The 18,364-nt window shown below is 39.7% G+C and overlaps 1 protein-coding gene across 1 annotated transcript in view; it reads left to right on the forward strand.

Moving 5' to 3' along the window:
- Positions 1–18,364, forward strand: part of LYPLAL1 (lysophospholipase like 1) — a 92,571-nt gene that overhangs the window by 10,227 nt on the left and 63,980 nt on the right. The window contains exon 2 of the mRNA XM_053712507.1: positions 13,035–13,134. Coding sequence (XP_053568482.1) covers positions 13,035–13,134 — 100 coding nt within the window. The remainder of the gene's footprint in view (positions 1–13,034; positions 13,135–18,364) is intronic.

An 18,364-nucleotide genomic window follows, 5' to 3' on the forward strand; every position in this document is an offset into this window, starting at 1 on the left:
GAGCAATATTCAATACTCTTCAGGCTTGGCCTCAACTAGCTGCGGCCATGTTCATCAGATTTCAGTCGGACAATATCACGACTGTAGCCTATATCAACCATCAGGGGGGAACAAGGAGTCCCCTGGCAATGATGGAGGTTTCCAAGATAATTCTATGGGCAGAGGTTCACTCTTGCCATCTCTCAGCTATCCATATCCCAGGAGTAGAGAACTGGGAGGCGGATTTTCTAAGTTGGCAGACTTTTCATCCGGGGGAGTGGGAGCTCCATCCGGAGGTATTTGCCCAGCTGATTCAACTTTGGGGCAAACCAGAACTGGATCTGATGGCGTCTCATCAGAACGCCAAGCTTCCTTGTTACGGGTCCAGGTCAAGGGATCCCCAGGCAGCGCTGATAGATGCTCTAGCAGTGCCCTGGTCCTTCAACCTGGCTTATGTGTTTCCACCGTTTCCTCTCCTCCCTCGTCTGATTGCCAAGATCAAGCAGGAGAGAGCTTCGGTGATTTTGATAGCGCCTGCGTGGCCACGCAGGACTTGGTATGCGGATCTGGTGGACATGTCATCCACTCCACCATGGACTCTGCCGCTGAGGGAGGACCTTCTACTCCAAGGTCCATTCAAACATCCAAATCTAATTTCTCTGCGTCTGACTGCTTGGAGATTGAATGCTTGATTTTATCAAAACGTGGTTTCTCCGAGTCGGTCATTGATACCTTGATTCAGGCTCGAAAGCCTGTCACCAGGAAAATCTATCATAAGATATGGTGTAAATGTCTTCATTGGTGTGAATCCAAGGGTTACTCATGGAGTAAGGTCAGGATTCGTAGGATACTATCTTTTCTCCAAGAAGGATTGGAAAAGGGATTATCGGCTAGTTCCTTAAAGGGACAGATTTCTGCTCTGTCTATTCTTTTGCACAAGCGCCTGGCTGATGTTCCAGACGTTCAGGCGTTTTGTCAGGCTTTGGTTAGAATCAGGCCACCATGGAGTTTAAATTTAGTTCTTAAAGTTCTTCAAGGGGTTCCGTTTGAACCCTTGCATTCCATAGATATCAAGCTTTTATCTTGGAAAGTTCTGTTTTTAGTAGCTATCTCTTAGGCTCGAAGAGTTTCAGAGTTATCTGCCTTGCAGTGTGATTCCCCTTATCTGATCTTCCATGCAGATAAGGTAGTTTTGTGTACCAAACCTGGGTTTCTTCCTAAGGTAGTATCTAATAGGAATATCAATCAGGAAATTGTTGTTCCGTCACTGTGTCCTAATCCTTCTTCAAAGAAGGAACGTCTGTTACATAATCTTGACGTGGTTCGTGCTTTAAAGTTTTATTTGCAAGCTACTAAGGATCTTCGTCAAACATCTGCATTGTTTGTCGTCTACTCTGGAAAGAGGAGAGGCCAAAAGGCTTCAGCAACTTCTCTTTCTTTTTGGCTGAGAAGCATAATCCGTTTAGCTTATGAGACTGCTGGCCAGCAGCCTCCTGAAAGAATTACAGCTCATTCTACTAGAGTGGTAGCTTCCACATGGGCTTTTAAACATGAGGCCTCTGTTGAACAGATTTGTAAGGCGGCGACTTGGTCTTCGCTTCATACTTTTTCTAAATTCTACAAATTTGATAATTTTGCTTCCTCGGAGGCTATTTTTGGGAGAAAGGTCTTGCAGGCAGTGGTGCCTTCCGTTTAAGTGCCTGCCTTGTCCCTCCCTTCATCCGTGTCCTAAAGCTTTGGTATTGGTATCCCACAAGTAATGGATGATCCGTGGACTGGATACACCTTACAAGAGAAAACAAAATTTATGCTTACCTGATAAATTTCTTTCTCTTGTGGTGTATCCAGTCCACGGCACGCCCTGTCACTTTAAGGCAGGTGTTTTTTATTTTTAAACTACAGTCATCACTGCACCCTATAGTTTTTCCTTTTTCTTGCTTGTCTTCGGTCGAATGACTGGGGGTGGCAGTTAGGGGAGGAGCTATATAGACAGCTCTGCTGTGGGTGTCCTCTTGCAGCTTCCTGTTGGGATGGAGAATATCCCACAAGTAATGGATGAACCTGTGGACTGGATACACCACAAGAGAAATAAATTTATCAGGTAAGCATAAATTTAGTTTTTTTGCCTCAGGATTAAAGATCTAAGGGTAAATCTAAAGCTTCTAATCATGTTCGTTCTTTTAGACAGAACATGGAATTTTTAGGTCTCATGACTGCAGCATCGGACTCTATCCCCTTTGCTCGTTTTCACATGAGAATTCTACAGCTTTGTATGCTGAATCAATGGTGCAGGGATTATACTCGGATATCACAATTGATATGCTATATTTCATGGTGTTCTCATAAATTCTCCTGGCATTCTTTTAGAATTCCTAGAATTTTACAGTTTCTTCAGGATGGTTTGGATAAAGGTTTGTCTGCAAGTACTTTGAAGGGACAAATCTCTGCTCTTTCTGTTTTATTTCATAGAAAGATTGCTTAGCTTCCGGATATTTACTGTTTTGTTCAGGCTTTGGTTCGTATCAAGCCTGTTATTCATTCAATATCTCCTCCTTGGAGTCATAGGCCTAGATTTGGAGTTCGGCGGTAGCCGTCAAAACCAGCGTTAGAGGCTCCTAACGCTGGTTTTGGCCGCCCGCTGGTATTTGGAGTCAGTGATTAAAGGGTCTAACGCTCACTTTTCAGCCGCGACTTTTCCATACCGCAGATCCCCCTACGCCATTTGCGTAGCCTATCTTTTCAATGTGATCTTTCTAACGCCGGTATTTAGAGTCGTTTCCGAAGTGAGCGTTAGAGCTCTAACGACAAGATTCCAGCCGCCTGAAAATAGCAGGAGTTAAGAGCTTTCTGGCTAACGCCGGTTCATAAAGCTCTTAACTACTGTACCCTAAAGTACACTAACACCCATAAACTACCTATGTACCCCTAAACCGAGGTCCCCCCACACCGCCGCCACTCGATTAAAATTTTTAACCCCTAATCTGCCGACCGCCACCTACGTTATATTTATGTACCCCTAATCTGCTGCCCCTAACCCCGCCGACCCCTGTATTACATTTATTAACCCCTAACTTGCCCCCCACAACGTCGCCGCCAGCTACTTAAAATAATTAACCCCTAATCTTCCGACCGCAAATCGCCGCCACCTACGTTATCCCTATGTACCCCTAATCTGCTGCCCCTAACATCGCCGACCCCTATATTATATTTATTAACCCCTAATCTGCCCCCCTCAACGTCGCCGACACCTGCCTACACTTATTAACCCCTAATCTGCCGAGCGGACCTGAGCGCTACTATAATAAATGTATTAATCCCTAATCCGCCTCACTAACCCTATCATAAATAGTATTAACCCCTAATCTGCCCTCCCTAACATCGCCGACACCTAACTTCAATTATTAACCCCTAATCTGCCGACCGGAGCTCACCGCTATTCTAATAAATGTATTAACCCCTAAAGCTAAGTCTAACCCTAACACTAACACCCCCCTAAGTTAAATATAATATTTATCTAACGAAATAAATTAACTCTTATTAAATAACTTATTCCTATTTAAAGCTAAATACTTACCTGTAAAATAAACCCTAATATAGCTACAATATAAATTATAATTATATTATAGCTATTTTAGGATTAATATTTATTTTACAGGCAACTTTGTAATTATTTTAACCAGGTACAATAGCTATTAAATAGTTAAGAACTATTTAATAGTTACCTAGTTAAAATAATAACAAATTTACCTGTAAAATAAATCCTAACCTAAGTTATAATTAAACCTAACACTACCCTATCAATAAAATAATTAAATAAACTACCTACAATTACCTACAATTAACCTAACACTACACTATCAATAAATTAATTAAACACAATTCCTACAAAATAAATACAATTAAATAAACTAGCTAAAGTACAAAAAATAAAAAAGAACTAAGTTACAGAAAATAAAAAAATATTTACAAACATAAGAAAAATATTACAACAATTTTAAACTAATTACACCTACTCTAAGCCCCCTAATAAAATAACAAAGCCCCCCAAAATAAAAAATTCCCTACCCTATTCTAAATTAAAAAAGTTACAAGCTCTTTTACCTTACCAGCCCTGAACAGGGCCCTTTGCGGGGCATGCCCCAAGAAGTTCAGCTCTTTTGCCTGTAAAAAAAAACATACAATACCCCCCCCCAACATTACAACCCACCACCCACATACCCCTAATCTAACCCAAACCCCCCTTAAATAAACCTAACACTAAGCCCCTGAAGATCTTCCTACCTTGTCTTCACCATACCAGGTTCACCGATCCGTCCTGGCTCCAACATCTTCATCCAACCCAAGCGGGGGTTGGCGATCCATAATCCGGTCCAGAAGAGGCTCCAAAGTCTTCCTCCTATCCGGCAAGAAGAGGACATCCGGACCGGCAAACATCTTCTCCAAGCGGCATCTTCGATCTTCTTCCATCCGGAGCGAAGCGGCAGGATCCTGAAGACATCCAGCGCGGAACATCCATCTGGACCGACGACTGAACGACGAATGACTGTTCCTTTAAGGGACGTCATCCAAGATGGCGTCCCTCGAATTCCGATTGGCTGATAGGATTCTATCAGCCAATCGGAATTAAGGTAGGAATTTTCTGATTGGCTGATGGAATCAGCCAATCAGAATCTAGTTCAATCCGATTGGCCGATCCAATCAGCCAATCAGATTGAGCTCGCATTCTATTGGCTGATCGGAACAGCCAATAGAATGCGAGCTCAATCTGATTGGCTGATTGGATCAGCCAATCGGATTGAACTTGATTCTGATTGGCTGATTCCATCAGCCAATCAGAAAATTCCTACCTTAATTCCGATTGGCTGATAGAATCCTATCAGCCAATCGGAATTCGAGGGACGCCATCTTGGATGACGTCCCTTAAAGGAACAGTCATTCGTCGTTCAGTCGTCGGTCCGGATGGATGTTCCGCGCTGGATGTCTTCAGGATCCTGCCGCTTCGCTCCGGATGGAAGAAGATCGAAGATGCCGCTTGGAGAAGATGTTTGCCGGTCCGGATGTCCTCTTCTTGCCGGATAGGAGGAAGACTTTGGAGCCTCTTCTGGACCGGATTATGGATCGCCAACCCCCGCTTGGGTTGGATGAAGATGTTGGAGCCAGGACGGATCGGTGAACCTGGTATGGTGAAGACAAGGTAGGAAGATCTTCAGGGGCTTAGTGTTAGGTTTATTTAAGGGGGGTTTGGGTTAGATTAGGGGTATGTGGGTGGTGGGTTGTAATGTTGGGGGGGGGGGTATTGTATGTTTTTTTTTACAGGCAAAAGAGCTGAACTTCTTGGGGCATGCCCCGCAAAGGGCCCTGTTCAGGGCTGGTAAGGTAAAAGAGCTTGTAACATTTTTAATTTAGAATAGGGTAGGGAATTTTTTATTTTGGGGGGCTTTGTTATTTTATTAGGGGGCTTAGAGTAGGTGTAATTAGTTTAAAATTGTTGTAATATTTTTCTTATGTTTGTAAATATTTTTTTATTTTCTGTAACTTAGTTCTTTTTTATTTTTTGTACTTTAGCTAGTTTATTTAATTGTATTTGTTTGTAGGAATTGTGTTTAATTAATTTATTGATAGTGTAGTGTTAGGTTAATTGTAGGTAGTTTATTTAATTATTTTATTGATAGGGTAGTGTTAGGTTTAATTATAACTTAGGTTAGGATTTATTTTACAGGTAAATTTGTTATTATTTTAACTAGGTAACTATTAAATAGTTCTTAACTATTTAATAGCTATTGTACCTGGTTAAAATAATTACAAAGTTGCCTGTAAAATAAATATTAATCCTAAAATAGCTATAATATAATTATAATTTATATTGTAGCTATATTAGGGTTTATTTTACAGGTAAGTATTTAGCTTTAAATAGAAATAAGTTATTTAATAAGAGTTAATTTATTTCGTTAGATAAATATTATATTTAACTTAGGGGGGTGTTAGTGTTAGGGTTAGACTTAGCTTTAGGGGTTAATCCATTTATTAGAATAGCGGTGAGCTCCGATCGGAAGATTAGGTGTTAATAATTGAAGTTAGGTGTCGGCGATGTTAGGGAGGGCAGATTAGGGGTTAATACTATTTATGATAGGGTTAGTGAGGCGGATTAGGGGTTAATAACTTTATTATAGTAGCGCTCAGGTCCGCTCGGCAGATTAGGGGTTAATAAGTGTAGGCAGGTGTCGGCGACGTTGTGGGGGGCAGGTTAGGGGTTAATAAATATAATATAGGGGTCGGCGGTGTTAGGGGTAGCAGATTAGGGGTACATAGGGATAACGTAGGTGGCGGCGGTTTACGGAGCGGCAGATTAGGGGTTTAAAAAAATATGCAGGGGTCAGCGATAGCGGGGGCGGCAGATTAGGGGTTAATAAGTGTAAGGTTAGGGGTGTTTAGACTCGGGGTACATGTTAGAGTGTTAGGTGCAGACGTAGGAAGTGTTTCCCCATAGGAAACAATGGGGCTGCGTTAGGAGCTGAACGCTGCTTTTTTGCAGGTGTTAGGTTTTTTTTCAGCTCAAACAGCCCCATTGTTTCCTATGGGAGAATCGTGCACGAGCACGTTTTTGAGGCCGGCCGCGTCCGTAAGCAACTCTGGTATCGAGAGTTGCTTTTGCGGTAAAAATGCTCTACGCTCCTTTTTTGGAGCCTAACGCAGCATTTGTTTGAACTCTCGATACCAGAGTTAATTTTATGGTGCGGCCAGAAAAAAGCCCGCGGAGCGTTAACAGCCCTTTTACCGCCGAACTCCAAATCTAGGCCTTAGTTTGGTTTTAAAGACTTTGCAGGCTACTCCTTTTGAGCCTATGTATTCTTTGGATATTAAACTACTTTCTTGGAAAGTGTTGTTTCTTTTGGCTATCTCTTCAGCTAGGAGAGTTTCTGAATTGTCTCCCCTGTCTCTTTTTATATACAGCACACACAGGGTGTTGGACCTGTTATCCGGAGTGAGACAGTTGGTGGGCTCTGATTTATCCACCCTGCCTGACTTGCACTGTAATATAGTGCGCTACCTCTGTGAGTAACATTCAGTGGAGGGGGATTTTGAGCTTATTTCTGCACCATTGGAGCGCCTTCTTTCATTATACAGGTGGCCCTCGGTTTACGCTGGTTCAATTTGCTCCGTTTCAGAATAATAATTTTTTTTTCAGTCATGTGACTGCTATTGAAAAGCATTGAAAAGCAGTGCATTAATTAAAATAGCCAGTAGGTGGAGCTGTCCGTGTTGCAGCAAAGTTATGCAATTTAGCAGACTTAAATTAATCTGTGTACACAGAACAGACCAGACCTATCGAGCAACAAGATCTAGCAGCCACTTCCCTATTATCTTCCTGTCCAGCTGCTTGAGGTGAGGGTGCCTAACTGCCTATTAATCACTGCAGATTGAAATGCAAAGAATAGGTACAGACCCAATATTATCTAACATTCTAACAATGCAGAGAACTGTTTGCAGAAAAATGCAAGTAAAAAAATGTTTTTGTTCATTACACTTAGTTTGATGATACAGTCTGTTGTGTGATTATTGAATTAGGTTTATAATGATGTTTAGCATCTGAAGTCTTAATTTTAAAGCTTTAAAAATAATGTATTAGGTGTTACTTATGACAATGTTGGGAGGGGCCTGGAATCTAACTCCCTCACTTCCCATTGACTTACATTATAAACTGGGTTTCAATTTACAACAGTTTCGATTTACAACCATTCCTTCTGGAACCTAACCCCGGCGTAAACTGAGGGCTACCTGTACAGTCCTCTGACTTAGGATGTCCAAGTAGGAGAGGCATGCTCTGTCCAGTCTCTTTGACCAGTGACAGGCAGCCAACAACAAATATCATCTCTGAGCACCTCACAATACTTTTCACCTATGTTTTATTCACCTTAAAATGTGTTTTAATCTTTTATACCAGGAGGGAGAGTTTATTTTGACAGGGATGTGGAGAGAAGAGGGAGTCCTTGTATTTTTGGAGGGTAAAATTGAGTAAAGGAGACATTCTTTCTGTTTGTGGGGAAAGAATTGAAGTTGCAGTTGAAGCCATGTTAGGGCCATTAGTTGTACACCACTGCCTAAGTCTTGTAATGCTATAGTATTTTTTGAGACCATTATAACGTGAATGCAGTTAGTTGTATTCAATTACATTTTTATATTTCAGCAACTAACCACTACACAACAAAGTATCTGCATGCAAAATAAATATTTTAAAAGCCTACACCCCTGAAAATGAGAATTAGGAACAGTTCTAAATGATCTTCTACACTTAGCAAGTGATTAATATGTGTAGGATCTTGCTGTTAGGGGTCAGTATCCTGCAGGAAGCTCTCCAACCCTTATGAAACAGTGAATACACACACTTCAGTTACAGGAAAGGTTGTTAAAATAAACAAACTGCGTGACAAAGGTGCTTTACTTATAGAGATATGAAACCTAAAAATCGGCCAGATTACGAGTTTTGCGTTATGAGGGGTGTGGTACTAACTTGCACGTTATTGTCACCGCTCACTTACCTACAGCGCTGGTATTACAGGTTTTTACAAACCCGGCGTTGAAAGGCAAGAAGTGAGTGTAGAGCAAAATTGTGCTCCATACCGCACTCCAATACCAGCACTGCTTAATTCAGCGGTAAGCTGGTTGTATGTGCTTGTGCACGATTTCCCCATAGACATCAATGGGGAGAGCCGTCTGAGAAAAAGTCTAACACCTGCCAAAAATCAGCGTAAAGCTCCGTCACGCAGCCCCATTGATTCTTATGGGGAAATTAAATTTATGTTTACACCTAACACCCTAACATGAACCCCGAGTCTAAACACCCCTAATTTTACACTTATTAACCCCTAATCTGCTGCCCCTAACATCGCCAACACCTACATTATACTTATTAACCCCTAATCTGCCGCCCCGACATCGCCGCCACCTACATTAAATTTATTAAGCCCTAATCTGCTGCCCCAACATCGCTGACACCTACATTATATTTATTAACCCCTAATCTCCCGCCCCCAATGTCGCCGCAACCTACCTACACTTATTAACCCCCAGAGTGTGATATATCATAAATGATGCAGATTTTCAGCACTTTGTATCAACTGTCAGCATATTTGCTGTTGCAATATCTTCATAGAAATTAAGTCTCACATCCAGTTCATATGAAGTAAAACATAGCTTTTATTTAAAAACTTTAAGTAAAATGTACAGACCTGGATTAATTTCTTATTTGAAGTACCTTGTACTGTGATAAATACCTCCGACCCTTGGTAGTGCCTCACTAGACACGTTTCGCCGTAGCTTTATCGAGTAGTGCATCAGCCAATTGGATTTTTTCAACCTTAATTCCGATTGGCTGAATTCTATCAGCAAATCAGAATCTAAGGCACAACATCTTGGATGACGTCACTTAAAGGTACCTTCATTCGTCGGGTAGTCGTCGTTGGAAGAGGATGCTCCACGCCGGATGTCTTGAAGATGGAGCCGCTCCGCGTTGGAAGGATGAAGATAGAAGATACCGTCTGTGTGAAGACTTCTGTCCGTCTGGAGGACCACTTCTGCCGGCTTCATTGAGGACATCTTGCGCTTGGATGAAGACTTCTCCCGGTAAGTGGATCTTCGGGGGTTAGTGTTAGGATTGTTTTAAATGTGTATTGGGTGAGTTTTATTTTTAGGTTAGGGCTTTGGGCCGCAATAGAGCTAAATGCCCTTTTAAGGGCAATGACCATCCAAATGCCCTTTTCAGGGCAATGGGGAGCGTATTTTTTTTTAGTTAGGGTTTTATTTGGGGGGTTGGTTGTGTGGGTGGTGGGTTTTACTGTTGGGGGGTTGTTTGTATTTTTTTTACAGGTAAAAGAGATGATTTCTTTGGGGCAATGCCCCGCAAAAGGCCCTTTTCAGGGCTATTGGTAGTTTAGTTTAGGCTAGGTTTTTTTTTTATTATTTTGGCCGGGCTTTTTTTATCTTGATAGGGCTATTAGATTAGGTGTAATTTAGTTTAAAGATCTTGTAATTTGTTTTTTATTTTCTGTAATTTCGTGTTTTTTTTTGTAATTTAGCTAATTGTTTTGAATTTAGTTAATTGTATTTAATCTAGGGAATTTATTTAATTGTAGTGTTAGGTTAGGTGTTAGTGTAACTTAGGTTAGGTTTTATTTTACAGGTAAATTTGTATTTATTTTAGCTAGGTAGTTATTAAATAGTTAATCACTATTTAGTAACTATTCTACCTAGTTGAAATAAATACAAACTTGCCTGTAAAATAAAAATAAAAACCCTGATATAGATACAATGTAACTATTAGTTATATTGTAGCTATCTTAGGGTTTATTTTATAGGTAAGTATTTAGTTTTAAATAGGAATAATTTAGGTAATGATAGTATGTTTTATTTAGATTTATTTTAATTATATTTAAGTTAGGGGGTGTTAGGGTTAGACTTAGATTTAGGGGTTAATAAATGTAATATAGTGGTAGCGACGTTGGGGGCGGCAGATTAGGGGTTAATAAATGTAGGTAGGGGGCGGCGATGTTAGGGACAGCAGATTAGGGGTTAATAATATTTAACTAATGTTTGCGAATTGGGAGGACCTCGGTTTAGGGGTTAATAGGTAGTTTATGGGTGTTAGTGTACTTTTTAGCACTTTAGTTATGAGTTTTATGCTACAGCGTTGTAGTGTAAAACTCATAACTACTGACTTTAAAATGCGGTACGAATCTTGCGGGAGCGGCTGTACCGCTCACTTTTTGGCCTCCCAGGACAAGCTCGTAATACCGGCGCTATGGAAGTCCCATAGAAAAAAGACTATATGCAGTTTGCGTAAGTTGATTTGCGTTAAGGCCAAAAAAGTGTGCGGTGCCCCTAAATTTGCAAGACTCGTAATACCAGCGGTAGTAAAAAAGCAGCGTTTTGAGGCTTAACGCTGCTTTTTTCCTCATAACGCAAGACTCGTAATCTAGCCGAATGTATTTTGTGATTCAGACAGAGCGTACAGTTTTAGGAAAAGTTTCCAATTTACTTCTGCTTCATTCCCATGGTATTCTTTGTTGAAGAGATACGTCTCTACATGGCAGGAAATAGTGCTGCCATCTAGTGCTCTTGCTAATGTATAGAATTCTTGCAAAACTGCTGCCATGTAGTGCTCCAGACATGTGCATGCTCCTGAGCTTACATCCCTGCTTTTCAACAAAAGATACAAAGAGAACAAAGGAAATGTGATAATAGTAGTAAATTAGAAAGTGGTTTGTAATCCAAATGATATTTTGAAACCCGATGTAGAACATGTGACACAGAGGTGTGACAAGCATTTCAGCTTATATAAGCTGCTTAGAAGTTTAGGCGTGAAGATCTTTGGAATCGTATGCTCCTACATCAGTTTTGGGATATCATCTAGATGCTTCCTGTAGCCTGTAATGAGTGTCTGGATTCTGGATGAAGGTATTTTGAACTATTCCTCCTTGCAAAAATATCTCCCAGTTCAGTTAGGTTTGATGGTTGCCGAGCACGGACAGCCCGCTTCAAATCACCCCACAGATTTTCAATGATATTCAGGTCTGGGGACTGGGATGGCCATTCCAGAACATTGTACTTGTTCCTCTGCATAAATGCCAGAGTAGATTTTGAGCAGTGTTTTGGGTTGTTGTCTTGTTGAAATATCCAGCCCCGGCGTAACTTCAACTTTGTGACTGATTCCTCAACGTTATTCTCAAGTATCTGCTGATATTGAGTGGAATCCATGCAACCCTAAACTTTAACAAGATTCCCAGTACCGGCACTGGCCACACAGCCCCACAACATCATGGAACATCCCCCAAATTTTACTGTGGGTAGCAAGTGTTTGTCTTGGAACGCTGTGTTCTTTTGCCACCATGCATAACGCCGCTTGTTATGATCAAATAACTTAATCTTTGTTTCATCAGTCCACAGCACCTTCTTCCAAAATGAAGCTGGCTTGTCCAAATGTGCATTTGCATACCTCAATCGACTCTGTCTGTGGTGTGTGTGCAGAATAGGCTTCCTCCGCATCACTCTCCCATACAGCTTCTCCTTGTACAAAGTACACTAAATTGTTGAACAATGCACGGTGACGCCATCTGCAGCAAGATGATGTTGTAGGTCTTTGGAGGTGGTCTGTTGGCTGTTTTTGACCGTTCTCACCATCCTTTGCCATCCTGCCACTTCTGGCCTTAACAAGAACTGCGCCTGTGGTATTCCATTTCCTCACTATGTTCCTCACAGTGGACACTGACAGCTTAAATCTCTGTGATAGCTTTTTGTAGCCTTCCCCTAAACCATAATGTTGAACAATCTTTGTTTTCAGGTCATTTGAGAGTTGTTTTGAGGCCCCCATGTTGCCACACTTCAAAGGAGAGTCCAAGAAAACAACAACTTGCAATTGGCCACCTGATATACCTTGTTCTCCTGATTGGATGCACCGGTCTATGAAGTTCAAGGCTTAATGGGCTCACCAAACTAATTGTGTGCTCCAATTCATCATTGCTAGGTAGTTACAGGTATTCAAATCAACAAAATGACAAGGGTGCCCAAATGTATGCACCTGTCTTATTTTCATTTTGATGCATATTGCACATTTTCTGTTATCCAATAAACCTCATTTCACTACTGGAATATTACTGTGTCCTTCAGTTATTTGATAGATCAAAATGAAATTGCTGATCCAAACACCCAATTATTATATAATATATAATATATATATATATTATATAAATGAAAATCATGGAAATTGTCAGGGGTGCCTAAACTTTTGCATACGACTGTATATAGAAAAATACTGCACATTTGTTAATGGAAGTTAATTGGAAAGTTGTTTGAAATCGCTGCTCTCTCTGATTCATGAAAGTTTATTTTTGACTTGAGTGTCCCTTTAATTTTGACTGCAATGTCCCCTTACCTCTTCATATACAGCATTTAGTTGTTTCCTGGTGTTTTAACTTTTCTATTAGCAAATAATTTATTGTAAACCTTTTTTTTTTTCTTTCAATTATGAGCTTTCATTTATGTATTTTTATTGTTTTGTTTAGGTGACTCAGGACAAGGGATTAAATCATGGATTAAAGAGATATTAAAACAGGATCTAGCTTTTAAACATGTTAAAGTCATCTTTCCAACTGCCCCAGCACGGTAAGGTTTTTATTCATTTATTTTTATGTTATGTATTACTAGGTAACATCATTTGTATTTATTTTATGACCTATGATAAATAATATGATTAGGATTTACTTTAAGAACTTCTTATGTATTAACATTTAATAAAATACTCAGTATCTGTGGTGGACACAGTTTGACTACTTTGGCATTAGTAAAAGTATTTGAGCATTTGCATTTTGGTAGCTTTGAGCTTAAAGGGACAGTAAAGTCATAATTAGACATTTATGATTCAGATAGAGAATACAATTTTGAACAACTTTCAAATTTACTTCTATTATTTCATTTGCTTCCTTATTTTGTTATCCTTTGCTGAAAGGTTCATCTAGGTAAGTTCACGAGCAGCAAAGAAATAAGGTTCTAGCTGCTGATTGGTGGCTGCATATATTTAGCGATTGTCAGTGGCTCACCCATGTGAGAAACCAGTAGTGCATTGCTGCTCTTTCAACAAATGATACCATTTAAATGAAGCAAATTGTATGTTCTACCTAAATCATGAAATAATATTTTTTTGGTTTTCATGTCCCTTTAAGAAACAAAAGATCCAGAGGAATACTGAAAAAAGAACCCTAAGAACTTTTTAATGAATATTTCTCTTACAATTTGCAGATAAAATATTTGAAGTCCTTTTTATTACACGTGCTTGGTAACTTTCTTTGCGTATTGATACATAATAGCACAGTAATAAAATGCTCTACTGCATTAGGTCATTTCAAATGCAATGCTTTGCTGAATTAAACACAGGCGCAAGCTTTTCTGCAATAATAAAATATTCATTAGAGCATTTTATTATTGCTCTGTTTTGTCTCCTTAAGCAGATTTGTCATCTTTGTCCAGACTGCATTAAGTTCATGCTTGGATCAGATTATTTCATTTGTGCATTCCTATAAATGATAAGAAACACAATATATTGGCCTTTTTGATTCTGAAATGAGTAGCTGCTGATATAATAGCGTGTACTTTACTCTTATGAAATTGCATCTGTCCTCAGCCAGGCTCGTTTCAGGCTTATTTAGGATTGGGACGGTAGCCATGGGCTTCCCCTCTGACTTTTATAACTGGTAAAAGTCAAAGGGCCATAAAAGTGTGAATTTGAAGCCAAAACCTGCCAGTAACTTGCATATTGATTCTATGCCAGATTCCTAGTCACTGTTACCAGCAAGAGAGAGATAAATGGCCAAGCTCACTATAAAAAATACAGTATAGTGTTTCTTAGCTTTAGTTTACCTCTCAAAGGCCCAGAACTCAATCCTGATATATTTAAAGCCACTGGGTGGCACTTAATAGTGTTTGAGAAATGACATTTTCTCTGGTCAGATATTTTATTTATTTTGGAATACATTATTTTTGTTTAACCCTTTCATTTCTCATCCATTCCTGGAGTTTTGCTGAAGCCGTTTTTGGACTTTTTGCATTGAAATATCTTTTAGTTGTAGTGGTGGTGTGGGGTGGTGGGGGGTTTGGGTTCTCAGAGTTTCCCCACACACATCATATCCTGTTTTTTCAGCAGTTCTTGCACTTTTGAAAGATGACTTTACTTTGCAGTTTTACATTTTTAATTAAATGGATGGAGAATAATTATGCTAGTCATTATTTCATAAATGCCGCTACAACTTTATGTTTATACTTAGCCCTTGATTCACCTTTGTAAAAACACCAGGATTTAGGGATATTTATCTATGTTGTCACTTAACAGAAACATAAAATACAGAATAGTGAAAATGACTATTTTGAATTCATATTTTTTATCTAATTAGTTTTATTTCTGGCTGATACTGTAAGCATTGCATTCTAATTTTGATGACCGCAAACTAATCTGATTTGTAAGAAAAGTCTGTTTAATGTATAGCATATAATATAACCCATAACAACATATTAAAGGGACATGAAACCCAAATTTAGTCTTTTGTGATTTAGAAAGGGCATGCCATTTTAAACAACTTTCAACTTTAGTTTTATCTAATTTGTTTCATCTTCTTGATATCCTTTGTTGAAAAGCAGATCTAAATAGGCTCAGTAGCTGCTGATTGGTGGCTGCACATAGATACCTTTGTGTGATTGGCTCACCCATGTGCATTGCTATTTCTTCAACAAAGGATATATAAAGAATGAAGCAAATTAGATAATAGAAGTAAACTGGTTGTTTAAAATTGTATTCTCTATCTGAATCATGTAAGAAAAAATTTGGGTTTCATGCAGGGCCAGATTGGACCGCCTGGATACCGGGAAAATTCCCAGTGGGCGGCCGTCAGCAACTGCAAAGTTTCAGTTAGTGTGAGCAGGTGACGGAGCGGAGTGGCCGGTTGCTTTTTGAGCACAAATATAGACATAGGCTCAAGCAGCTCAGCTGGCACAAGATGCGGCCGCTCCGCTCCAATATGCATTCGCCAATAGCACTGTGGGGAGGCAATATGGGCGGGGACATCACGTGAGCACACACAGTTACACGCTACAAGGAGGGAGCTGAGCTGTAGGCCATGTCGGCCGGTACATAGGGAGCATCTGGCCACACCAGACAGCCACAAGCACTAGAGAGGAGCTAGCATGGCAGGTTACAAAAAGGTACGTGCTTGATGGCAGCAAAGGTGAACGCTTGAGTGCATATAACATTTTGCTAAAATGTATGTTGAAGTGACATAATGTCTTCTAAAATATTCCATTTAAAAGTTACCACTGCCCAAGATTTTAACCACGCTTGCTTCCCTCTGTTGAGATGGTGGTGGGGTGGGCTACGTGCAATGTGTTTGATTTTTAAGTAAAAGTAATCGTCTCAAACCATATTTTTATTTTTTTATTGTTTTTTTAAAACACCTGTTTTGGGCAGAAACTGTATTCTTATGTAAGAGGTGATACGACTTCCATAGGGTAGAAAAGATGTGTGTGTGTGTGTGTGTATATATATATATATATATATCTTTCATGTAATTGGCAAGAGTCCATGAGCTAGTGGTGTATGGGATATACATTCCTACCAGGAGGGGCAAAGTTTCCCAAACCTCAAAATGCCTATAAATACACCCCTCACCACACCCACAATTCAGTTTTACAAACTTTGCCTTCTATGGAGGTGGTGAAGTAAGTTTGTGCTAAGATTTCTACATTGATATGCGCTTCTCAGCATTTTGAAGCCCGATTCCTCTCAGAGTACAGTGAATGTCAGAGGGATGTGAAGGGAATATCACCTATTGAATGCAATGTTTTTCCTCTAATTCATAGGTTCTCTGTTATCGTTATCGATTCATCTCCTACCTCCCTTTTCAGATCGACAATATACTCTCATATTCCATTACCTCTACTGATAACTGTTTTAGTACTGGTTTGGCTATCTGCTATATGTGGATGGGTGTCTTTTGGTAAGTATGTTTTTATTACTTAAGACACTCTCAGCTATGGTTTGGCACTTTATGTATTAATATAAAGTTCTAAATATATGTATTGTACTTATATTTGCCATGAGTCAGGTTTATGTATATTTCCTTTTGCAGACTGTCAGTTTCATATTTGGGAAAACATATTTAGGAAAATATTTTTCTTATATGGGGTTTAGTCTTTTTTTCAAATTGAATGCTTTTTTCATTAAATTTTCTCGTGCAAAATTAGGCTTGTGAGGCGCAAAAATGCTGATGTTTATTGCATCATTCTTGTTGCGAGAATGTTTTTGGCGCGAAGGTACGTCCGGTGACACAAGTTCGTCATCTCCTGCGTCTTAGTTGACGCCGATTCCTTTACACAAGGTTGGGTCTGCAATGACGCAGATGTTGTTAGCACCAAAAAAATGTCATTTTGCATTGTACGTCATACTTGGCACCAAATAATATTCATTATTTAAAACCCCATTCCTATGTGCCTCTTGCCTTTTTCTATGTCAGAGGGCTATGCTGTTTGCTTTTCTCTTGTAAAGGTGTATCCAGTCCACGGGTTCATCCATTACTTGTGAGATATTTTCCTTCCCAACAGGAAGCTGCAAGAGGACATCCACAGCAGAGCTGTCTATATAGCTCCTCCCCTAACTGCCACCCCCAGTCATTCTCTTGCAGCTCTCGACAAGAAAGGAAGTATCAAGAGAGATGTGGTGACTTAGTGTAGTTTTTACCTTCAATCAAAAGTTTGTTATTTTTAAACGGTACCGGCGTTGTACTGTTTTTACTCTCAGGCAGAAATTGGAAGAAGACTTCTGCCTGGTGGTTTGATGATCTTAGCGGTTTGTAACTAAGGTCCATTGCTGTTCTCACACATAACTGAAGAGTATGGAAAGAAAACTTCAGTTGGGGGGACGGTCTGCAGATTGCCTGCTTTGAGGTATGTTCAGTATATTTTTTTTTCTAGAGAGATGATAAGGTCTAGAAAATGCTGACAGTACCTGGTATATTTAAGGTAAGCCTGATACAGTGATTTAACAAAAACTGGGATCATGCTTGCAAAAAGGGATAATATTCATGTTAAAACCTATATTACTTAGGGTGAAAAAGTTTGCATGATTTATAAATAAAAACGTTTTTTTCTCTGAGGGTGATAAATCTTTATTTGGGGCCTAATTTCCACATGGCTTGTTAGATTACTCCTAGGAGCTCTTTTTTCAGTGACTTTGAGTGCATGGTGGGAGGGGCCTATTTTCGTTTTCAGTCTGAGACATCCAGCTTCCCCGAAGGAGTCCTCTGGCTTTTAGGACCTCTATAGAGGGTTTTGTTCCTGCAAAAATAGTTTTTAAGGGCAGGTAGGAGCCACAGCAGGGCTGTGGCAGTGTGTTTGACTGTTTGTTAACAGGTTTTAAGTTTTTCTAATTCGTTTTTGGGCCAGAGGGGTTAATCATCCATTTGCAAGTGGGTGCAATGCTGCTTTAGTCCCTTATACACACTGTAAAAATTTCGTAGAGTTTGCTACTTTTTTTTTTACTGGTTTGCAGTTTATGTGGTAGTTTTTTTCTCTTAAAGGCACAGTACCGTTTTTTTATTATTTCTTTTTTCACATTTATTAAAGTGTTTTCCAAGCTTGCTGGTCTCATTACTAGTCTGTTAAACATGTCTGACATAGAGGAAACTCCTTGTTCATTATGTTTAGAAGCCATTGTGGAACCCCCTCTTAGAATGTGCACCAAATGCACTGACCTTTCTATAAGTTATAAAGACCATATTATGGCTTTTAAAGATTTATCAACTGAGGTTTCTGAGACTGACAAAAAGGAGGTTATGCCATCTAGCTCTCCCCA

The sequence above is a fragment of the Bombina bombina genome, chromosome 4 (genome assembly GCF_027579735.1).
Source record: "Bombina bombina isolate aBomBom1 chromosome 4, aBomBom1.pri, whole genome shotgun sequence".
Taxonomy (NCBI): Eukaryota; Metazoa; Chordata; class Amphibia; order Anura; family Bombinatoridae; genus Bombina; species Bombina bombina.